The sequence below is a fragment of the Meles meles genome, chromosome X (assembly GCF_922984935.1).
Source record: "Meles meles chromosome X, mMelMel3.1 paternal haplotype, whole genome shotgun sequence".
In the NCBI taxonomy this organism is placed as follows: Eukaryota; Metazoa; Chordata; class Mammalia; order Carnivora; family Mustelidae; genus Meles; species Meles meles.
In genome coordinates, this window is record NC_060087.1 from 11,118,025 (window position 1) to 11,143,033 (window position 25,009).

Here is a 25,009-nt window from a genome sequence, read left to right on the forward strand (position 1 = left end):
TAGTCTCTTTAATGACCGATACTGGAATAATTGAATATCCATATTCAAAAGAATGAAGTTAGATCTCTACCTCCCTTCATATGCAAAAAGAAGCTCAAAGTAGATCAGAGACCTGAACGTAAGGGTTAGAATTATAAAACTCAGAAGAAACCATAGGAGCAAATCTTTGTGACCTTGGATTAGGAAGTGATTTTTTGACATGACACCAAAAAAGCACAAGAACAAAAGAACAGATAGACTGGACGTCATTAAATTTACAAGTTTGTAGTCCAAAGGACACCATCCGAAAGGTGAAAATACAACCCTCAGAATGGAATAAAATATTTACAAATCCTGCATCTGATAGGGGACGTACATCTACAATATATAAGTAGCTTTTACAGCACAATAATAAAAGACAAATGACCCAATTGAAAGGGGCAAAAGATTAGAATAGACATTTTCCCAAAGAAGATATGCAAATGGGCAATAAACACATAAAAAGATGCTCAACATCATTAGTTCTTAGAGAACTACAAGTCAAAACCAAATGAGATATTACTTCATACCAACTAGCGTGACTCTAATCAAAAAGTCAGTAACGGGCGCCTGGGTGGCTCAGTGGGTTAAGCTGCTGCCTTCGGCTCAGGTCATGATCCCAGGGTCCTGGGATCGAGTCCCGCATCGGGCTCTCTGCTCAGCAGGGAGCCTGCTTCCCTCTCTCTCTCTCTCTCTGCCTGCCTCTTTATCTACTTGTGATCTCTGTCTGTCAAATAAATTTTAAAAAAAATCTTTAAAAAAAAAAGTAACAGATGTTGAGGATATGGAGAAATTGGAATCCTCATACGTTACTGGTGAGAATGTAAAATGGTGCAGCCACTCTGGAAAGCAGTTTGGCCGTTCCTCAAAAAGTTAGATAGAATTACTGTATAATCCAGCAATTCCATTTGTAAGTATTTTCCCAAGAGAATTGAACAGATATATCTACATAAAAACTTGTACACAGATGTTCATAGCAGTATCAGCCATAACAGTAAAAAGTGGAAACTACTGAAATGTTTATCAGTTGATGAATGGATAAACAAACGTTGTAGATCTATAAAATGGAAAATAATTCAGCCATAAAAAGGAATTAAATACCAATACAGGCAACATCATCGATGACCCGTGAAAGCATGCTGAGTGAACAAAGCCAGTAAAAAAGCCCCACATGTTGTCTGGTGGCATTTATATGGAATATCAAAAATACGCAAATCCAGAAAGTAGATTAGTGGTTTCCAGGGAATGGGGCAGGGAGGATAAGGAGAGATTGCTTATAGGCAGGGGTTTCTTTTTGGTGTTAGAAACGTGTTTCACAATTAGATCGTGGTGATGATTATACAACCCTCTGAATATACTAAAAACCTTTGATGGGCATACTTTAAAAGGGTGAATTTTATGATATGTAAATTATATCTCAACAAAGCTGTTATAAAAAATTAGATTTTGCTTAATTCAAGTAGCATAGCTTCCAACATGTCAACTCACAGACTTTTAAAATTGAAATTAATGAAAATGTAAATCTTATGTAAAATTTAAGCATAATTAGCCAAAGTAAAAATGCAGTTTTCTGAACCACTATTTAATTTTTATCATACTGTTTTATTTCCGCATTTTTTTCATTGATGCTTTTGCAAATTAATGCAGGATTCTTCTTTTAATTTCTTTAAAATGTGTTTAGAATGTCAGAATGGAAACGAGGTTTAAAGAAATTAAGTATAAATTAGAATTGCATGAAAAAACAAGATTATTATTACTAAACAGCTGTGTTTGGTAGTGGTGTATTCCAGAAATAAGATCCTCACAGTTATATAAGCTACAGGGCTTGGAAGAAAGGCCGAGAAGTTTAGGGTTAGGATGAAGTCTGAGTTTAATTCAAACCCATGAGGAGGGCTACTTCCTTCTCTTGTTGACTTCCCATTTGGGAAGGTTTTTCAGGTTGGGGGTTGATCAGGAGTATAAGGAAAAATTACTCTTTCCATTCTATTGCGCAGTTATTCCTCACACCCCAGTGCTATTTGATTCCATGTTTGGGAATCTTAGTAGTGGGGATCATTGACAGATTTGTACAGAGGCCAGAACCTTGATAAGTTTCTTGATGCACATCAAGGTAATTTCATCTTCCTGGATCTTCCTGGAACACTTGAAACCCAGAACAGTCAAAATGCCTACAGGGATTAGTGAATGTTAGTTACCATACCACGGAAAGATACATATTAACAGAGTTTTGCCCAAACTAATTTCAGAAGCCCTACATTAGCACATGCAGTAGATTGAGAAAGAGAATGAATTTAATGAAGTGACTGTTTTTTCTTTAGCTGCTTTCAAAATTGTGAAATCCTGGCTTGGTCCGGAAGCAGTGAGTTTGTTGAAGTTTACCAGTAAAAGTGATGTCCAGGACTATGTCAGTGTGGAGTACCTGCCTCCCCACATGGGTGGGACTGTAAGTATCGTCCTTGAAATATTTCTAAAATAAGACTGCATCATGGCGCATTAGGCTGCCATTGGCGCATTCTTTCCTTAAGGAAAAAGAAAAAGCAGTATCCTAAAGTCCAGAGAAAGATCATAGATACTCCGGGCGCCTGAGTGGCTCAGTGGGTTAAAGCCTCTGCCTTCGGCTCAGGTCATGATTCCGAGGTTCTGGTATCGAGCCCCACATCAGGCTCTCTGCTCAGCAAGGAGCCTGCTTCCTCCTCTCTCTGCCTGCCTCTCCGCCAACTTGTGATCTCTCTGTCAAATAAATAAATAAAATCTTTGAAAAAAAAAAGATCATAGATACTCCAAAATAACACCAATATAGACATTTTTATAAAAGTTTTCAAGTTCAGTTTTCATTTTGAGTACGTTCTGTATTTACATGGTTCTAAACTGAAAAGTATTTGGTATTCAGTACAAATACTCAGAAACAGTATTCCGTAAAAAGGCTCTCTACTGCTATCCCAATCACTCTCTTCCTCTGCCCAGTTCCATATCTTATATTTATTTCCATGAATCTGTATCGCCCATGTAGGCAATGCAGGATATATGTAATACATATAAGCAAAGATGTATGTAATTCTTCCTCCCTCCCATCTCTTTTAAACAAGTAGTATATTTTTACACCATTGTGCATCCTCCTTTTTTCTTTACATGTCTTAGAGATCATTCCAGATCAATGACAAGCTATTTACTCTTGTTTATGGTGACATGGTATTCCTGTATCTAGAGATTAAACCATAAATTATTTAATCGGTTACTGAATTTTTTTTAATTTTATTTATTTGACAGAGAGAAATCACAACTAGGCAGAGAGGCTGGCAGAGAGAGAGAAGGAAGCAGGCTCCCCGCAGAGCAGAGAGCCCGATGTGGGGCTCGATCCCAGGACCCTGGGATCATGACCCGAGCCGAAGGCAGAGGCTTTAACCCACTGAGCCACCCAGGCGCTCCCTGAATTTTTTTTTCATGTGCCTTTAGTTTGCTTCCATTTGTTTACTGTTGAAGTGTTTTTAATTTAAAAGATCATATATATTAACAAGTTTTTTGAAATGGTTTTGCTACTTACAAATAAGAGACCAGGAATAAGTAGGTGTATGTTAAATTTTTAATACTACATAACAGTGAAACAGACAGTGATAATGATTTTTCTTCTAAACTTTGAAAGCCTGTGGATTTGGTGTGCATTGGGTTAACTTGGTTGATAATATTTCAATTGTTTGATTTTTACAATTACTACATACACTGTCTTACCTGGTATAATTACCAGAATCGCAAGAAAGAAAGTTTTGGCATGTCCTTTTGTTTTCTTTGATTAGAAAAAACTTGAACCACTATTTTTACTTTGAAATTTGCAACTTTCCTATTTTGAGGCTTTGTATTTTACATTTTAATAGCAGAACACAGTATGGTTCATTTCAGGTACTACCTTTAGTTAAATGAGCAAGTTGACTGATTTGTTTTTAATAATTTGCCCACAGAATTGTTGTACCTTAAAATTAATGGCATCTAGTAAAAAATATTTTTAGGGGTAGAAAATATCTCCCTTCTCTGTCATTAATGGTGTAGTTTTTTAGGACTGATTTTTCCCCAAAGTAATACATAGACACCATTTTTTAAAAAGCAAACAGTACCAAAAGACTGAAAAGTACAACAGTGTAGGGAAAAGCACGTCTCCCTCCCCGTGTTACTCCCCACTACCACTCTCCAAAGGCAGTCAGTCACTGTTTTCCAGGTTTTCTCTTCTGGAGATAGTCTGCCCATTTTATTTTTTCATGTATGTTGTTTTACTGCTTTGCCCACATCATTTCTTGTCAGGTTATACCATACTGATACTTAGAGGTCTCATTCGTTAAACCACTACAGACTATTCCATTATGCAGATGTAACATATTTTCATCAGTTCTCTCTTAAGGGACTGGTAGTTGTTTCCTAACCTTGCCATTATTAATGGTGCTGCAGTGACTATACTTGTAAATAACCCCTGGTACATGGGTACGGCAGTGTAAGTAGAAGATGAACTTCTAGAGGTAAAATCATCAGGTCAATGGGTATTCGTAGTTTAAATTTTGTTATCTGTTGCCAGTTTCCCTCTAAAGAGATTGTGCTCACTTCCCCGTACTGTGTGGCAATGCTTGAACGACTTCCGTGCCAACATGACATACTCTCATTTTTGTAATCTTTACCAGTCTTGGGTGCAAAATATTGTGGCTTTGCATTTCTGTTATTGTAAGTGGTGTTGAGCATTTTTTCTGATTTAAAAGGGTAGTCTGTTCTTTTTCTATGAACTCTGTATCATTCCTTTATTTTTTGTTCTGTTATGACTCTTTTCTCCTTGATTTGTATGTATTAACAAAAGCTGTCTTGTTTCTGATACATAATTTTCCCAGCTGTGGCTTTAAAGAAACAAACTTGGCTTTATAGGGGGTTTTCTTGGCAGAGGGTTGTGGGTGGCTGGTTGACTGCTGGGTTTTACTTTTTGCAATTCAGAGATGTTTCATTTTAGCATGCTCCATTTTTATCAATATTTTTACGCCTGCTAGGTTTTGTGCTATGATTAGAAAGGTCTTTGTTACTTAGGTTTTGTGTTTTGTTTTCTGTTTTTTAAGCCTGTATGTTCTGCAGGGTTTTTTGTTTTTAAAGCTTACATGGGTTTTAAAAAATACACACTTTTGGAGTGCCTGGCTAGTTCCATCGGATGAGTGTGCTACTCTTGATCTCAAGTTCATGGGCTTGAGCCCCCTGTTGAGGGTAGAGATTACTAAAGATAAATAAATAAACTTTAAAAAACATACACACTTCCAAGTTTTTAATCCATCTGAAAATCTTCTGGTGTGAAGAATGAGCTAAAGATCCAACTCGACGCTTTCACAGATAGCTAGCCACTTGTCCATCCCACTTAACTGCTCTTTTCCTTTGTGTTGGGAAATGCTTCCTTTTTTAAAAATTTCACTAATTAAGTCTGGTTTTCTTTTCTGGTGGGTTGTTTTTTTGTTGTTGTTCTTTTTTTTTTTTTTGGCCAGGAGAATGGATTTTAATTTTACTTAGAGAATTCTTTCTCTACCCACCGCTTAGCAGGCTGTTATAAAATTCCTTTCTTGGGGCACCTGGGTGGCTCAGTGGGTTAAGCCCCTGCCTTCAGCTCAGGTCATGATCTCAGGATCCTGGGATCGAGCCCTGCATCCGGCTCTCTGCTCAGTGGGGAGCCTGCTTCCCTCCCTCTCTCTGCCTGCCTGTCTGTCTACTTGTGATCTCTCTCTGTCAAATAAATAAATAAAATCTTTTAAAAAAAGAAAAAAATAAAATTCCTTTCTCTTAGGATCCTTTCAAGTATAGCTATCCCCCACTAGTGGATGACGACTTCCAGACACCATTGTGTGAAAATGGGCCTATTGCCAGTGAGGATGAAGCTTCAAGTAAAGAAGACCTAGAAAGTGATGGGAAAGAAACCTTGGAAACAGTTTCTAATGAAGAACAAACTCTTCTAAAAAAGGTAATTCTTTTTTTTTTTTTTTAAAGAAAGCACGAGCTGGGGGGACGGGGGGAGAGGGAGAAGCAGACTCTTTTTTTTTTTTTAAAGATTTATTTATTTGACAGATAGAGATTACAAGTAGGCAGAGAGGCAGGCAGAGAGAGAGAGAGGAGGAAGCAGGCTCCCAGCCAAGCAGAGAGCCCGATGCGGGGCTCGATCCCAGGACCCTGGGATCATGACCTGAGCTGAAGGCAGAGGCTTTAACCCGCTGAGCCACCCAGGCGCCCCTAAAAAAGGTAATTCTAACAACACAATGGTTTCAAAACCTGCAGCCTGTCCACCGCTCTAGAACTAGTTAGGTACATGATTGTGAGTAATTCATTTAACTTGCTGTCGTAACACATCTTTTTCTGTAAAAAACAGGGAGGATGGTACTAGCTAACCAGTAGTGTCATTAGGTGGTTCAAAAGGCTGCTTTCAGGGGTCCGGCGGTGGCTCAGTCATTAAGCATCTGCCTTTAGCTCAGGGCATAATCCCAGGGTCCTGGGATCGAGCCCCACGCGGGGAACCCTGCTCAGCGGGAAGCCTGCTTCTCCCTCCCTCTTCCCCTGCTTATGTTCCCTCTCTCACTGTCTTCTCTGTCAAATAAAATCTTAAAAAAAAAGGCTGATTTCATGCATTTGTATAAAAATTGATAAAATGTACTTTGAAGGAACTGTTTCATTGAAAGTATTTTTGATTTATCTGAGATAAAGTCAAAGTAATTCATTATTTTTTTATTATGTTAGTCACCATCCAGTACTTCATTTGTTTTCGATGTAGTGTTCCATGATTCACTGTAGGCGTGTAACAATGGCATGCTCATTGTGGTATGTGTCCTCCTCAATACCCCTTGCTGGGCTAGAAATCAGTTTAAAACCTTCTATATCCTCTATTTCTGTTTAGCAAGGACACTTTGTTATCTTTTTGAGTCATCAGGGGTTTGGTAAGAGGGATAAATATGTTATAACTTCGAGCCAATTGAAAGACTGTAAGGGAAAGACCATGTTATATTTTCTGTAGCGACTTATTTAACTATACTTTCAAGTATATGTTCATGGTCATGTTAACATATGGTAAATACATAATTTAGGTGTACTAAACTTATGTTAAAGATTGTAATTTGGATTGAATCACCGTAATGTTTACTTTTTGAGCTAATGAACTTCCCAGCTATCAGGATGAAACAAAATTTTTTTTATCTTTTCTTTCTTCATTTTTTTTTTTTTTTTTTGGTCTTTAGGTTAACCTAACTGAACATACTTCCAAAGCAGAAGAAAATGAAAAGGTTGATTCCAAAATGAAAGCTTTCAAAAAACCATTGAGTGTGTTTAAAGGGCCTTTATTACACATCAGGTAATCATAGTTGATTTTATTAACTATGCTTTTATAACCTGTCTTGATTATCTTGAAGGAACTGCAAAATTAAGAAAACTCCTATACTGTTTTTCAAACTGTGGAAATACAAAATTAAAAGTTATCCAAAGACTCACCTTGGTTTCCAGTCATCGTAGATATTCTAGCTACCTTTTTGTTATTTATTTCCTTAAATGTGTTTAAAGGGCCCTCATTTCATACCAGGTAATAAAAATGAATATTCATTTATTAATAGTTAATCTGAATGACACATATTTTTTCTCATTTTACTGGTACTGTTTGGCTTGCATAAGTTCAAGGATGCCAGAAATGGCATTGAACTAAGCATTTATCAGTTTGACCTTCTAAAAGCTAAAGCTGAACTAGAAAAATAGGTGTTTTACCAAAGCCAGATTTCAGTACATCTCTATTTTTATTTCTGGGTTACTCAATCTAAGATTCAGGGTTGTTTGTAATTAACCATTATGTAAAGATCTCTTTCTCACTAATGATTCTTTTCGTTGGTAAATCTGTATGGCTTTATGTTAATACTGCTATAACCAACTCTTCTTAGTGACGATCTAATGTATCCGTTCCCATCCCATACTTGAAATCTCTGTGTTTTAAGTATGACTCTTACGAACAGTGCAGCTAGACTTTTTAAAAACCTAAAATTCTAATTGAGAAGTCTGCTTTGTTTACACATTTTTGATTACTGTTACATTTGGATTCATCTCTACCATCTCTGTGTTTATGGGGAGTGCCGAGGAGGGGGACAACATACGCATATTCTGCTGGTCATGGTTTCTCTTTGCCAGTTTCCGCCCTGTGAAGTTTGTTTTCCACTTTTCCTTTTACTGGTTGAAAAATTACATACTATTGTTTCATTGGAAGCCTGTCAAAACCCTAGGTCTCAGCTTAGCAGTGTGAAGGGTTGGCTGGAAGAGCTGCCCAGGGAGAAAGCCAGAGTAGGGGGGCAGGTCACAGCACTGCTCCTGCTCAGGCACATGGACCGACCTCCACCAACGTCTGTCTCCCCACCAAGTCTCAAGGCTTTTGAGCTGGTTACTGAGAGCAGATTTGAGATTCATGACCTTCTCTTTTCTGTGGTCTGTTTCCGACTGGGTTCTAAAAGGAAGCCAGCCACCATGCTAATTTGTCTTGTCCAGAGTTGGGCAAAGCCCTCCCCGGAAAGCACGTCTTTAAAAAAATGTGTGTCCTCCAGATGAATGGCTCTGATATATGTAGACATTCCTGATATAAAACAAATCTACTTAAATATATAGTTCGAAGTGAAGGCCAGTCTGAAGAATTCACCTTTTTATCGAAAACAAACAGTTCTGCCCATTGTTTGGAGGCACCTGATATAGTTCGACTAATGTAATTAAACTACACAAACTTTGCTTCAGTCTTTTAGTTTTTCTTTTAGGTCGTTGAGTACTACCAGGGCCAGTAATAGTAAAATTTGCATTTTGAGGTTCGCTGATTTTACTGCTTAACCAATACTTCCCACCCCAAATTTTATTTTTGTGTTTTTCATATTCTATAATACTTAGAAAAAGCGGTTTTTATTAAGGAATTTTTCTGTGACTTAAATACATCTCTAAGGATCTTCCGTTTTAAGTTACGCTTTTCTATGTTGGTGTATAAAATTATGCCCCCGTCTCATCTCTTTGTAATTAAAGTTGCAGCAGCAGTTTCTTGTTTTGTCTGTAACCTTCTGAAGAGCTTAAATGCACCTTCAAATGCTAATTTAGAATATTCCTAATTCTCTCTCCTTTCCTTTTCCTGGTTTGCTTTTGATTCTTGAGGGAAACCATAGGACTTTTAAATAGCATGCAGTCAATTAGTAAGATTAAAACACAAACTATATCAGGTAGTTGCTTTGTAATCTTTTCTTTCTTGATGAAATCTCTATACAAATGAGCAGCAAATATTAACCAAATACTTTCCTTCCAGCTAATGATTACATTGTCATTTGTTCTGAATAATACAAATGCCTTATATTTTGGTCACCACCTAGCCCAGCAGAAGAACTGTATTTTGGAAGTACAGAATCTGGAGAGAAGAAAACTTTAATAGTGTTGACAAATGTAACAAAAAACATCGTAGCTTTTAAGGTAAATATCAGAAAAATATAAATTCTATGTGGAAATCTGATCTGGGAAGTGATTTCAGACATTTTAATTGAACAATTGAGAATTTTTTAATTTGCACAGTGTTTTTATGACATTTTTAGGCATGTTATACTGCCTTCTAGTTTTAACCACATGGCATAGCTTATCTACAGTTTTTCCCGGGATCTGTATCTCAATCTTTAATGAGTTGTAATAGGCTAATGTCCAAATTAATTCCAGGCCTTAACGTTTGTGGTAAATAAAAAGCCAAGGAAAATCACTCATTATATAGATAATTCATATTAACGGTGAAAAATAAAACTATAAAATCAAAAGTGCATTTTCCCCTGAGTGTGATATAGTTTGGAACATACTTTATACTAGATACTAACCCAATGATTAAGTTTACCACTGCCCCATAATGTAAGTGTTATTTCCTTAAATCTTTTTAATTTAACCACTAAGATGTTCTGGATGTTCTTTGAATATCTAATGTGTTTTAATGTATGAATGCTATTAAAACATGTCCTGATCCACGGGTTTTTAAAATTTTTTTTAATTTGCATTAAAGTTAAGAAATCACCAGACACAAGATATTTCATAGTTTTGTTTTGTTTTTTTTTTTAATTTAAAAGGAAGGCTAAGTGAGACTAGATTGAGATACTGTTTTCCTGTTGATGGGGAAAGATACATTCTATGCCTAACCACCGTGGTTGTTTTGTAAACTTATTGTTAACTTTTTCCATCTCATTTTTAAGCCATTTATCCCCAAGAAGCACTTTTCTTATGTTACTAGTTACTATAGGACTAGTATAATTGTAAAAATACAATTGTAATTATAAATGTATAATTGTAAATATAATTGTAATTACAAACAGGTGAGAACAACTGCTCCAGAAAAATACAGAGTCAAGCCAAGCAACAGCAGCTGTGACCCTGGAGCATCAGTTGATATAGTTGTGTCTCCCCACGGGGGTGAGTGGTGGCCTGATGGCCTCAGAGGGTGTGCTGGGGGGGGGGGGGGTACCAGGGCCAGGTGGGGATCAGTAGAGCCAGACTAGAATCTAGAAATCAGCTGAGTGTCAATGAGTCACCTCATTGCACTCTAGGCATCTATTTTCTCATGTGTAAAATGAGATAGGTCCATGGGTCTCATTAAAATTTTTGTAACTATTTTGGGACTCCTGGATGGCTCAGTTGGTTAAGCAGCTGCCTTCAGCTCTGGTCATGATCCCAGCGTCCTGGGATTGAGTCCCACATCGGGCTCCTTGCTCGGCAGGGAGCCTGCTTCTCCTTCTACCTCTGCCTGCCAATGCTCTCTCTCTCTCTCTCTGACAAATAAATAAAATCTTTAAAAAAAATTTTGTAACTATTTTATTTCTCTGACACAGAGGGCAAGTGTAAGCAGGGGGAGCAGCAGGTAGAGAGAGGGAGAAACAGAAAGCCCAATGCAGGACTCGATCCCAGGATCCTAAGATCGTGACCTGAACCGAAGGCAGATGCTTATCCAACCGACCCCAAAGTGGTTTGTTGAAACTGATGCCAATTTAAATTGAAATTTTTTTAGAAAATCCCCCTTTTTAGAAAAATATTTTCTTTAAGGTACTTCCATACTATTTTTCCATTGTTTTCAAGAATATAATGCCTTAAACCCTGTGTCCAACCCTTTGTAAAGGTTCTTGTTTATATAATGAGTTATATTGTAAGTTATCTTTTTGGAATGCAGGTTTAACGGTCTCTGCCCAAGACCGTTTTCTGATAATGGCTGCAGAAATGGAACAGTCATCTGGCACGGGCCCAGCAGAATTGACTCAGTTCTGGAAAGAAGTTCCCAGAAACAAAGTGATGGAGCATAGGTATGTTTTTCACTCACAGACTCAAATGTGATGGGAAGAATCCGAGAGAGAGAGAGCTGCCTGCATGGACGAGGCAGGGGTCTCTTTCTTCTCGCATTTGGCAGACATTTAGGCTTCTGGGGTGACCTCAAGCTCTACAGAGCTCTGGGGTGCCCAGGTGAAGGTGAGCACAGTTTCTCAAGGAGCTCGCTAATAGCAGACTTGCTTCCAGGCCGGTGCAGGAATCTGGCTGTGTCAGAATTACAAACATAGATCGCTCTGTCCCAGCAGTTCCTTTGTAGGCACACTTGCCTTGGGTACTAGAATGTGTGTGTTGCAGCATTGTTTTTACTAGTGAAAAATGGGAAAGAACGAACCTAATGAACCCCAGTAAAGTAACAGGAAAATGCACTTGAATCAGCAGCTATTCAGAAGAGTGTGGTAAATTCGTTTGTCATGCTATGGAAAAATTCCTAGGACACATTAGGAGGAAAAGCCTGTGGGATGGTTTTATTTTGGAGTGTACCCGTTCTGCCTCCCAGGGGGCCACTTGTCAGTGTCTGGGAATGTTGTTCATTATCACAGCTGGGCAGTGGGGAACTGTGGCATCCAGCAGTTGGAGACCAGAGACACTGCTAAGCATCCTCCAAGACAAAGATCTGGCTCAAAATGTCAATAGTGCCTAGATCGAGGATTCTCGATGGTGGGTGGATTTTGTAGGACCTGAAGGATACAAGAGAGTAAGCCATGTCAATAACCGGAAAAAGTGCTTTCCAGGTCGAAGGAACCACAACTGAAACAGGAGTGTGCTTGGCCTGTGTAAGTTACAGCAAGGAGGTAACTGCAGCTTGAATCTAGTAAGGGGGGCTGGGGGAGACAATGTGGGAGATGAGGTCAAAGAGGCAGTAGGTAACCAGAGTGAGGACATCTGATTTTGAGAGGAAAATCTATTATTGGTGCTAAGCAGAGTCAGGAAGTGATTTGGCTTATTCTGGGGGCCGTGTTGAAAACAGACTCACAGGTGAAAGCGTGATATTGAGTTAACACGAGTAGCTTGTGCTGCCAGCCTGCACCATTCTAAGTGCTTTACTCTGATTGCTTCACTCCGTCATTCAAATGACCCTAGGAGGTAGGTAGTGCTTTGTCCCCATTGATAAATGAGAAGCTGGGAAACCTCCTAACGGTCATGGCCGAGTTAAATCTTCAAAAGGAATTTAAAGAATACAGATGGTAGCTTGCACACACAGGTGAAAGGATCCAGGGTAAGAAGAAAGCTGGGGAGGGAGGGAGGGCCCAGAGGAGGAGCTCGGTCACCAAGGTGAGGCCCATGGGAGAGCGGCGACCTGACCTGATTCACCTTTGTCAAGATCACTGCAGGCTTGTTCACAGACTGGAGGAGGACAGGCGTGGGCCTGGGAAGACGAGCGTTATTTCAGTTGCCCCAGCCTGGAGGCATAGTTAGTGGCCAGAGGAAGACGGTGGAGCAGGGACTCAGGAGGGAAACCAGTAGGTGAGCTGTGTCCTCAAAGTCTAGGAAAGCATGTTGGATAAAAAAGGAAGGGACCAGTGCTACTAAGTACTGCCATCTGGCCACGAAGGATGAGGTGTGAGCAGCAGCCACTGGTGACATCACAAAGGTCAGCACTGACATCAAAGGGAGCACTTTTAGTTGGCAGGAGCCAGGGTCTCAATAAATGAGATGATCCTAGAGGTTTGGCTTATTGGCGGAAGGAAGAACGTGGTGTTGACAAAGGGTCTGTTCAGCACAGGTCTGCCAATGGGAGAAGCCAACTTTGTTACAAGGTAAATAAATCATTGACAGGTCCTGTCCCTTCAGCCTTCTGGGGAGTTTCACTCAAGCCAAGGGAGGGATCAGTTTTAGTCCAGAAAAAGGAAGGAACACAGATACACATTAAGGCTCGTGGTGGGCTTGACTTGTTTTTACATGGAGTAGTTAGATATCTACATGTCCATATCGTAACAGGGTCTACTTTCTCCTTATCAAGAGTTCATTTTTCTCAAAGGCATGGCTATGAAAACAAATGGTAAGAATAACACTGGTATAAAAGACAGATTAATTTGAAGTTCTTATCAGACAGTCCCTCAGAAGCAGGTTTGGGGTTTTTTTTGTTTTTGTTTTTAAAGATTTATTTATTTGACAGAGAGAAATCACAAGAGAGGCAGGCAGAGAGAGAGGAAGGGAAGCAGGCTCTCCGCTGAGCAGAGAGCCCGATGTGTGGGACTCGATCCCAGGACCCCGAGATCATGACCCAAGCTGAAGGCAGCGGCTTAACCCACTGAGCCACCCAGGGGCCCTGGGTTTTTTTTTTAATTTTTATTTTTTTAAATTTTTATTTATTTGACAGAGAGAGATCCCAAGTAGACAGAGAGGCAGGCAGAGAGAGAGGGAAGCAGGCTCGCCGCTGAGCAGAGAGCCCGATGCGGGACTCGATCCCAGGACCCTGAGATCATGACCTGAGCCGAAGGCAGCGGCTTAACCCACTGAGCCACCCAGGCGCCCCTGGGTTTTTTTTTTTTTTTATCAATTCCTGGTTTGGTTTTCTGTAAGTCAGGAGAGGGGTGACTTACCTCACAGAGGGAGGCTCGGTGGTTTGGTAATGAAGGCCCAGATAAAGCACCGAATCCCATCTAGAAAGGGTGGTTTCCTTCAAGTAATAAGACAGGATAAATTCTACTGAACACCATAAAAAAAAGTTTCCCTGAGTTACGGAGCGGTATCTATAATTGCTTGTGTTATTTTACATACATTAAGAAGCAGAAGACGTAGGGAAGGGAAAATAATTTTGCCTGTTCCCACCTTAAATACCATCTCCAGCAAAAGGCAAAAGTGGCAGGGGGAACCAGTTAGGAGAGGTTATCAGGAAAAGCACAGTAAACAAGGGTAAGGTTATTATACAGATTTAGATGAATTCCTGTCTTCTCGGAGACCCTGAGGCGGCCAAGGTAAGGGACCTACCTTACTCACCCGGTAAGGCTGTCCAAAATCCTATAAGCAAGGTTACAAGTCCATTTTTCCTTTGTTGGTTCCATAAAGTCAACCTTAGTTCCTTAAAGTAGTCTGGTCATACCTGATTTTATGCGTATTATTTTCAAATATGACATTTCAGTCAAAGCCTTGGTAATACAACCATGCTTCCAATTGTGGCCTAATACAACAAGAACAGATGCTTATGCAAAAACAAAACAACTCTGTTTCCATGAAAGAATACTAAGTTTCTGAATTCTGGAGGAAGTTTCAGTTCTGCTTATAAATGTATAGTTTACCAAATTGCTGTCAATCATAGATAGCTTAGGAGAAAAGAAAAAAACATAGATAGCTTAAATCTGGAAAAAATCAAACATTAAAGAACCAGCAGTAAAAAAAGTGCAGTCATCAGTTCATTCAACCCCATGTTATTCATTCCTGGTCTGAGTCCTCCTTTTTTATTAGTTCTGGAAGTTCTTGCCCAGTTCAGTTTTATGATCTGAAAGTTACTAGAAACCTGTTCTCTGGAGTACTTGTCAGAGTCCTTTCCATGAATCTCTGAACATGAAGCACATTTGCAAAAGGATCCGAGTTAAACCATAGCTTCTCTAAATGACAGAAAGGCTTAAAAATGGCCATTTTTGGCTATCAGACCCATGAAAAAAATGTTCATCATCACTAGCCATCAGGGAGATTCAAATTAAAACCACATTGAGATACCACCTCACAGCAGTTAGAATGGCCAAAATTAGCAAGACAGGAAACAACGTGCGTTGGAGAGGATGTGGAGAAAGGGGAACCCTCTTACACTGTTGGTGGGAATGCAAGTTGGTGCAGCCACTTTGGAGAACAGTGTGGAGATTCCTGAAGAAATTAAGAATAGAGCTTCCCTATGACCCTGCAATTGCACTACTGAGTATTTACCCCAAAGATACAGATGTAGTGAAAAGAAGGGCCATCTGTACCCAATGTTTATAGCAGCAATGGCCACGGTCGCCAAACTGTGGAAAGAACCAAGATGCCCTTCAACGGACGAATGGATAAGGAAGATGTGGTCCATATAGACTATGGAGTATTATGCCTCCCTCAGAAAGGACGAATACCCAACTTTTGTAGCAACATGGACGGGACTGGAAGAGATTATGCTGAGTGAAATAAGTCAAGCAGAGAGAGTCAAGTATCATATGGTTTCACTTATTTGTGGAGCATAACAAAGAACATGGAGGAGATGGAGAGGAGAGGGAGTTGAGGGAAACTGGAAGGGGAGATGAACCATGAGAGACTATGGACTCTGAAAAACAACCTGAGGGTTTTGAAGGGGCGGGGGGTGGGATGTTGGGGAACCAGGTGGTGGGTATTAGGGAGGGCACATACTGCATGGAGCACTGGGTGTGGTGCATGAACAATGAATTCTGTTATGCTGAAAAGAAATTAATTTTTAAGAAGTGGCCATTTTTATAGCTCTGACGAGAGTTCATTGTAATGCTTCTGACAAGGAAATTTGGTTATTTCTGTGACATACAGCAGTGTAGATACTAACTGGAATTACAAACCGTAACGTTATTCCAGGATATATCCGATTTCTAGGAATTTTATACAATTTCTGGAACACTTACGTTAATAATATATCTATACAAATAGAATCTGAAGAAGGTATAGTATCACTTATCTGACAGGGCTTCCCATGTAATTTAACACAGCAAATAAGTCTAATGAGTTTTATATCTTTTTATAAGAAGAGAGAACAAATCTTTGGAAAAATTTCAGAGATCAAGGTCAGAAAGACTTCATTTAGAATTTGAGCTAGGGGTTGTCAAAAATGTCAGAAGGTTTTAGACACTTGACTAAATGGGATCATCATCATGAAATAATACGTAATTGTCCATTTAACCATAGTGACAATAAAATATCAAAGGCAAATACAGCAAGTTGCAGAGTTGTGAGTAAAACATGGGGAAATCGTCTTCTAAAGATTCAAAGAGCTGAGCTGTTGATGAAGATAACGCGGAGCACAGGAAATTATTCTCATAAAACGCCCCTTCTTTGCTTTCTAGGCAGATTACTTAAAAGCTAAAGAAAAGCCTTTTGCAATCTCTTATCAGTAGCTGATAGTCCAAGAAAAGGTTGTCCTTTTAGCAGATGAAATTTTTAGTTTTACATAAGTACACTATTGATACGGAAGCTTATTTGTATAACCTTTATAACAAATTCATTCCGTTTTAGCCACTTGACTACACAAAGTGAAATTTTCTGTCTCTCTTTCCAACTGCCTATATCCATTTAGTTTGTCCTTTATTATCTTCCGTATTCTGAAATAACCAGCTTTGATGTAGGAGAAAATTACTTTCATTCCACTTAACAAAAATACATGTCCGTACTTCATACCTTTCCTCGGCCAAAAACACATTCTATTTTCGCTGCACACGGAGTTAGTTGCTTCTATTATTTCTAGTAATTACATACATAAATTAGAATTCTTAACCCTTAGAACCCATGACTTCTAGTGACAACTAAGTGGTAAGCAATTGTGATCTGTTAACACCACCATTCTGTAGATTGGTAAATCTATGAATATGTAATTTCTAGAAGCATGCTTCCTCATAGTACAGTTTTTCAGTGTGGCACAAGATAGGTTTACTAACAGACTTAGAATTTGTAGTTCCTCCGTAGTAAGAAGCCAAAAGTAGATAAACCGATGTTCAGTAATTAATGTTTCAGTATTTTATCTTATTTGGAAATGATCTCGGCAGTCTGTGAATTTCCCATTTAACTTAGCAAAACTAAAGTTTCGAGTTACCAACGAGATTGGAGAACCTGTTTTTAAGTAGACTTCACCTAAAAACTCTTACCAGCTTATGTCTAAATCACTTGCTTCCAACAATTATGCTTGAATACTCATGCCAGCTTCATGAAACATCAGGCAGCCAGCATCCCAGGCTGTTACTCATGCTGACAAATTATGTACCCGACATAACATGAACCTCTTTGAGCAGGTAAACTCCAGAAGAAAAAAAGTTGCCTGTCTGCATTACATCCAATACTGATAACTTTGAAGACATGCCTATTTTAATTAAACCAACAAACTTAGCTTTTATTTTACCTAGGATTAATTTATATCACATGAACTTGAAAGACACTTAGGTTAGTTTCTATATTTCTAAGAGGTTTAGGAATACTTAATGTGGTAAATGCTTATTTTTCTTTAAGCCAATCAAAGAGCACTTTTACAAATTCATTTTTGCAATACCATCCCGAGTTGGAAAAACATTACACATCTATAACATACATATTTAGACACACGTAAACATACAGACACAGAGACCTTTTAGCTATAGCTCTAAAATTTTAGCCATGAATCAGGCACAGTAACATAAAACTCACACTTTATATAAAAGAACATTTAGGTTTAGATTGTGTTTCTGGCAGTTGGGATCCGTTTACCTGCTCAGGTGGCTTAAAGCTTATTTTGTTTTTTCATTTGCCAAAATCCCAAATAACTCCCTTTTTTCCTTCCAGTGAAAATCCCTTCCCTAACATCTGTATTTCAGAGAGGTAGCAGTCAGGACCTAGAGAAGATAGGGTAGAAAATCTGTCCCTCAAAGGCACAGAGAAAGTGTCAAGGATTTTTTTTCTAGGAATTCGGGGGATATATATTTGCCTATTATCAGATGTCTAAAGTAATTTGTTTCTGTGTTCCTTCTTTTTCTTAAGCACAGGACAGTTCTGTTTCCAACATCCTGATCTTTTACAGTACCGGCAGGTATTTTGAGAGGACTGGGGGAGGTTTCAGCATTGGTAAGGTTAGGTGGACTTTGAAGGGCTTCAGCGTTGCATTTAAGAAGTCCCCCCCCCCCTTAAAGGCCTTTGTGGAATACTTGATATCAACTTTTTAAAAGTATTCCACAAAGGCCTTTAAGGGGGGGAACCCTGTACTATTGCTTCTAACAGCTCCCAAACATCAGCCTTCAGCCAGTCTATTTCCTGAACATTTGTAGGAGGACCTAGGAGAAATTCTGCTCATGTTGTCAGTGAGGACAGTCTTCCACAGGGGAGCTAAGTGGCTTGTCTGACAACTACAGTATCATCATGGGTGGGAAGAACAACCCTTCGCGGCCAGTCATGGTCCCTGTGAGTGGTGAATGAGTGGCCACTGATCTTTGTACCTCTATGTTTGGTACATATCTTCTGAACGAGGAGGTAGAAAGAACTTCATAATGTCCTCTCTGGGAGTCGCTCAGGCTAGTGGCCATACTCCTTCATATTCTCCTTTCAACTTGGTCTTTCTGGAGCTAGCACTAAGACCGTTGTGTAGGGTGAGAGCTCTCTCAAAGTGTTTTGAGAAGCTCTTCCAATTCAAAAGATCCATCAGCTGGCATTGACAAGTAGGCTTTTTTATTAATCGCTATCGTGACTCAAGCCACTCGGCCATTCTGTGGTTTAACCACGGACACAAGAGGCATCCCCAGAGATGGTGCCAAAGATGCCGTCGTCACAGGACCCCCGGAGTTAGCATTAGAAAGCAAAGATCTTCCTTGCCCCAAGTGGTAAGAATGGGCCAGCAAAGATGCTATCTCCAGTTTTCCACAAGAATGTGAGAGGTCCAAGACCCTCTTATCTGCACCATCAGGGAAGGACTTACTGGATTGGACTTTTCCAGAACTAGTGACCACAACAGCTGAGAGGACAAAGGCCCCTCACGGACTGGGGCCCCTAATGACAAACTGCCCTTAGAACTGGCACAGCTGGACGGAGAGGATGCCGCCCGTCCCTTAGTGCCTCAGATCCCCCGCCTGTTCGCTCGCTGCCACACACCTGTGTACACATGCATCCTCCAGCTGACAGACCAAAAAGAATATTCTCGCTGAAGCTCTCAAGACCCAGAGCAAGATGAAAGGAAGGCCTCATTTGACCTATTTTCTTCTGCTCATCTAAATTTGGAAAGTAAGGGACAAGGTCAAATTTTGACCTTTCTCTCTTGACCTGGCACCAGAGAATAGATCCAGGAAAGCGGGCTTAGGTAAGAATTCTTACCTTCGCCGGCTTCTGCCAGTTTTCCAGGCTCCCATCTGTAGGCTCCCAGGCGAGTACGGTGCCTCAGCCGGTCCCAGCATAGACTGCCAAAATAGAGGAGAGGAAAAGTAATTTTTCATCAACCGTGCTCGGTACTTGGCTGAAGCCCCCACCCCCTGTAATAAAAGACAGAGTAATAGAAAAGCAGAAGTTTAATACCACATGTACCTCCTGTATATATGGGAGAGACCCAGGAATACAGGAAAACTCCCCAAAGTGGCACAAGACACCTTAAATACCATCTCCAGCTCAAGACAAGAGGTTGGGGGTAAGGGAGTGCATTATGGGGGGCTGTCAGGAAGATCACAGTCAACAAGGGTAAGGTTGTTGGGATGTGAATGGTCCCTTGTCCATTAAGAGTTCTTAGAGATCCAGGTCATCCCCTCGTCCTGGCATGGAGAAGAAGACACCCTTACAGGGGGACATTTCCTTCCCTTATTAATGTCAGTGACCCTGACAAAAGGTTTTCAAAACTCTTCTCAGGCCTGCTGTTTCTTAAACAATAAGCAGCCCCAGATAATCCTCAAGTCAGGGAAGCGTATTTGGGGGCGGCTTCCAAGGTAGGTCCACCGGACGTGTATCTGGGGAAGAAGCAGGAGTACTTTCATCTCGGTTCCATCAACTGCTGTGTTTGACTTTTCTCACATTGTAGTGTACTTTTATAAAAAAAATTTCAGTAAAAATTTTAATAAGTTCTGTGTCCTTTGAATTTTCATAGGTTAAGATGCCATATTGTCGAGAGCAGTAAACCAACCACTCTGACATTGAAAGACAGTGCTCTTACCATGTCTGATAAAACCAGTGAAGATCTTTATCTACAAGTAAGTGGTCTTTCTCCCTAACTAAAACAGAGTTGGTAATGCTAACCAGTGTTAGAAATCTACTTTTTCCCCACCGATATAAGGAAGATCTTTGGCGTAGACATGACAGGAAGGCTCTTTTCTTTGTGAGGGGAAGCCAAATCCGAAATCGTAAGTGGTGAGTTCCTTTTGGAGATCCATTAACTTTTGAAAAGCTGGGGCCATTTTAATTTGGACAAGGTGTATGGTGCCTTGGGGGGCGCCAAAGAATCGGAGCTCACGAGAGGGGCACCATTTCAACTTGAAAAAGATGGAGGGGCTCTCTTTCTGAGTAGCTGGTTTCAGAACCTCCAGGAAAGGACTTGCTTTGCTCCTTCTCCACCGGAAAAGCCAACCTTTCCCAAACAAGAGTAAGCAGGCGCACAGCTGTTCACCAAACAAATGTAACCGCTCGCTGCATTTTCAGCTCCCAGCTGCTTAGAGCAGATGGACCCCATCCTGTAAATGTTTGGATTTCTAATATTCCTATTTGTCATGCCCATGATTCACGTGCTGTTTTACTGATATCAATCTTTCATCCTTTTTTCCCTCCGTAGCTCAATCGTTTACTAGAAAGCAATAGGAAGCTTGAAGACCAAGTTCAGCGTTGTATCTGGTTCCAGCAGCTGCTGCTTTCCTTAACAATGCTCTTGCTTGCTTTTGTCATCTCTTTCTTCTATTTGTTGTATAGTTAAAGAAGTGGCACTCAGTAGGAAACATGGCTCTCTCGATCATTAGTTGGAAAAAGACCCAGAACATCATGCTACTGAAAGTGTCGCACATCTGAGCTTCCTGAAAGGAAATGTGCAACACTTAGAGGGGGACAAATACATATCTTGAAAATAAAGTCTGTTAGAATAAGGAAACACTGGAGACATTCATTATAAGAGACTACAGCTAGAGGCAGCCCAGTCAAGGCACAGTCGTGTGTAAATTAATACTTTAGATATAATTTATTTTTTCCCTTTGATTTGAAGACTTCTAAAGTTTTAAGTTTTATTATATATACACATTAGCTGAACTGAAAAGCGTACGTAACAAGCTTTGTCGCAGCCAAAAAATGTCATCTGCTTTTTTTTTAATGACAAAATCATTATCGCTGAGCCAACTTACTAGCTTTTCTATACTATGTATATAGGACATATATATTGAAAAAAACCATACTTATACAGAGCAATTTCTGTAAACATGACTTTGTAATTTTGAGAATTACTTCCAGATGCTAGTCAATATTCTTTGGGTATGTAAAACTATTTAATGCCAAACCACCTGTAGCCTTTGTTTCTTATCTGTCTTCCTTAAAGTCTGCCTTTTATTAATCTCGGACTTTTTAATGAACACTCACGTTTAGGTAGAATTTGGGAAACTAAGTTGGGTTGGGTTTTCCTTGCATTCTGTCGGTGGCATGGAGCAGAAAGGTCCTTTCGGTCACACTTCCCAGTCTTTTTTATTCGGTGTCACATTGCTTACGGTGGCTGGACACTGACCCGTTTGCTTCGGTTATCAGAAAGGCCTGCTCCCAACCCTGTACCACCTCTTTTCGAAGCGAGTTAAAATTTCTTCGAAAAGTTAGTTTTTGAGAGGCATAGTCGATTTCATTTACATTTCAGTTCCTTGTTAGAATCAGCCACAAGAAGGAAACTTGACATAAAGACTAGAGGACCTAGAAGCGTTGGGGGGGAAAAAAATCAAAACTCAAGTGTCAAATCTCCATTTCTGAGTAAAAAGTAGAACTCATGGTCCACTTGTACCACCTCCAGAGTGGGGCTGATGGGCTTGCTGGATCCTCTCCCCTTGTCACAGTAAGCCCAGGGGTGGGTCCTGAGTTCCTAAGAGGATACAACTCGCAGAGGTGGATGAAGTGAGTTGGTTTTCTCATTTATACAGCCAGTTTCGGTCCGTGTTGGTTCACGTGTAAATCTACTTGCTATGAAAGAAAAAAACGAGTCTGCCTGTTAAATAAATGTTGAGTTTTGATGGAGCCATGCTTGGAGAATGCTCTCTTCTAAAGTGTGGTGTTGGCAGCTTTCATCTGGAGAAGCGGAGGATTCCAGAGCGGAGTTGTAAAGCACGATACGATAGAGTCCCCTCAAAAATGGCCTAGAAATAAAACCTTAAAAGGACACTGGTCTGATGCTTTGTCTTAATTTGGGTTTTTCTGTTGCAGTTTGCCAACTCCAGACGTGAAAGTGACTTCAGTACACCCTAAGTACTGGCCATAGTGTCTCTGTCCCCTTCTGTGTAACATCCCCGGCCTGACTAGCTTCTAACCCCAAAGTATCTGTGTATGTTTTCTGTTCCTCAGCAGAGACGTGAGGAACTCACTGGTCAGAATTGGAAGCGTGCTGTCCTAACAGTGTCCCTTTAATGTTTCCAGTGAAAATGACATTGACTCACTAAGTTGTTCTTTCCCGATGTCTGGCGGGTTCAATTGAATAACCTATCTTGTTAATGTTTGTGTGTCTATTCCGTGTGACTATGCAAGATGACTGAAAATTAACCATAAAATCAAAGGCTTCTAAACTTTTGGTCTTGTCTTAACTAATCACATATTTACATTTGATTTTCTTCTGTCTCCTTTTATTTCATCACACTCTGTATGATTATTACTCTAAGGACTCTGATGATAATTTTATTTTTTTATCTTGCTAGTCATGAGCAAGTTACCAAGGATCAACACTGAGATTTAGATTGTTTTCACTTAAGAATGGAAATTAATAGACTTTCCACGAAAACATTAATAAACTATCATTAGCTTGATCTGAAAGTAGCCTAAAAATGCAGTTGCGATTAAACCTAGCCTCAAATTTCATAATAATACCATAACTGTTTTTATATCTTGCCACTAATTTTGACTGGATTTAATAGCACTTTATTGTACAATTGCAAAAAAAAATATATTCCTAGAATTGTTGCCAGTGTAATTTCTCTAATATTCTGGTGCTTTTCATATATTTTCAGTATTTTTATTACTATATTGGTATTTTCTTTGTATAATTGATCAAAAGAACATGTTTTCTATTTTAATATGTTTTAGAAAAATAATTACATTTATGAAATAAATATCATCAGGAAAAACCTCTGGTCTCTAATTGATAAAGCATCTTAAAATCAATGTTCAGGCACACTCTGACCTTTCAAATATCACATTAATTTCTTTTGGACCTGCGTTGCATTTTTAGAAGGACAGTGCCGTGAGCTTCCAGAATTACAATTGTGTTAACGGGTGAACCTGTCCTTCGTGTGTCCCATTTCTCTTCAACCCGGGTCAGGGTCAGGCTAATCTTCAGTAGAGCTCTCTGTAACACTGGACTCACTGTCAGGACCACGGGCTCCATCACGGAACCTTCTCTAGGCTGCCCCACATGAGCCAGAACCGCCTAATGTCCTGTCAGTCCTAGTTCACCTTCCTGCCTGACAGGAACCAGCAGGAAGCAGGCTGTGGAGAGATAGCCCTACCTGGTTCCTGAGTCTCGTGGGTGTGGTTGGGGGAGGCTGAGGATTATTGGTGTGGTCCCCTCACCCCTGGACGATAATCCCCACGTGGCAGCTACCCCTCCATAAAAAAATAGAATGAATAGGACAGACCCATCTTCTAAACTGAAAAGGAGGTGAAAACACAAAATGATGAGAGAAATCCAGAACAGAGCTGCAACAAAGACAAAATGGTGACCTACCAAGAAGGAGCACATCTACCTAGGACTGTGAGGCCATGTCCTGCTTTCCTAAAAGATACAATTTTCTAGGAAACAAAAGCTCCCATGAGGAAAGTTCCAGCGAACGAAGGGCTGGTTCCTTTACAACCATCGTGTGCTTTGTTCCCTAAGTTTTCACCAACAACTCAAAGTCCTTGATGTCCGAACAACATCGGCCCCCCGAAGCACTGGGCTCCCTTTCTCTCCCGACCCCAGGAAGACAGAATGGAAGTGGTCCCATCTGTTCCACTGGAGGCAAAGGTGGTTAGGAGTGAGGGCTGTGCAGTCAGGCTAGCTGGGGGCAGCTGCCCTCTGTGCCACCTGCTGCCTGTGTGACAGCAATGTTGACTGACTTCCTTGGGCCTCAGTTTCCTCGTCTCTGAGGCTGATAATCCTAGTGCCGCTACGCAGGACGAGTGTGACAAGGAGGGACAAGAAAGCACTTAAAGCAGCCTTGGAGAGGCTGACTGGCTTTTGCTGCTGTTGCCCCCACCACCTTCCATCCCATCTTCCTAGAACCTTCCACCCTTGGGTTGATCTTACCGAATATCCCACCTCATTCAAAGCCAATCATCAGTTCTCCAAACTTTTCCCTCCTTTGTACTCTTACCCTTGCCTTCTTGCTACCCCACCCTTAATTCTAGTGCCCAGGTCAAGGGACACGCTTTAGAAGGGGAGTGATGACTGGCTGCCTTGAATCCTCTGAAGGAGTATCCCTTCCAAAAAATACTTTAGTCAGATGTTTCCTTCCACCACTGCACCCACACCCCTTCAAAACAACATGCACACACACACACCCCGAATTGATCTTGCAGTAGTCCATCCCTAAGTTTCCCTTGAATTTGTAACAATTCAATAAAAAATATTACATAGGCTCTTCCACATCTTTGTGATTTTGTCCTTCCACAAATAAAATTACCTCCCTGTATTGTCTAAAGATTCTCTCCCTGTCCATACCCACTGGTGTCCCCCGCCATGCAAAAAAACACTGATCTGCTACCCATGTTATAGTATTTGACACAACTGATTCAACAGGCAAGAATATAGGCGAACATCTCCTTGACCCAGGGGGGAAAATAGGTGCACATTTCCAAGTCTTTCTAAAGGGAG

General features: G+C 40.2%; 1 protein-coding gene across 3 annotated transcripts in view; it reads left to right on the forward strand.

The window, feature by feature from the left end:
• Positions 1-23,273, forward strand: part of MOSPD2 (motile sperm domain containing 2) — a 55,052-nt gene extending 31,779 nt beyond the window's left edge. The window contains exons 8-15 of one of the 3 annotated variants that reach the window (XM_045996040.1): positions 2,337-2,461; positions 5,810-5,983; positions 7,245-7,357; positions 9,381-9,477; positions 10,353-10,449; positions 11,201-11,330; positions 20,084-20,186; positions 20,762-22,329. In XM_045996040.1, coding sequence (XP_045851996.1) covers positions 2,337-2,461; positions 5,810-5,983; positions 7,245-7,357; positions 9,381-9,477; positions 10,353-10,449; positions 11,201-11,330; positions 20,084-20,186; positions 20,762-20,899 — 977 coding nt within the window. In that variant the 3' untranslated portion in view covers positions 20,900-22,329. Of the gene's footprint in view, positions 1-2,336; positions 2,462-5,809; positions 5,984-7,244; positions 7,358-9,380; positions 9,478-10,352; positions 10,450-11,200; positions 11,331-20,083; positions 20,187-20,761; positions 22,330-22,371 lie in introns of those variants that run through there. The other 2 variants (XM_045996041.1, XM_045996042.1) reach the window with 2 other exon arrangements.
• The last annotated feature ends 1,736 nt before the right edge of the window (positions 23,274-25,009 follow it).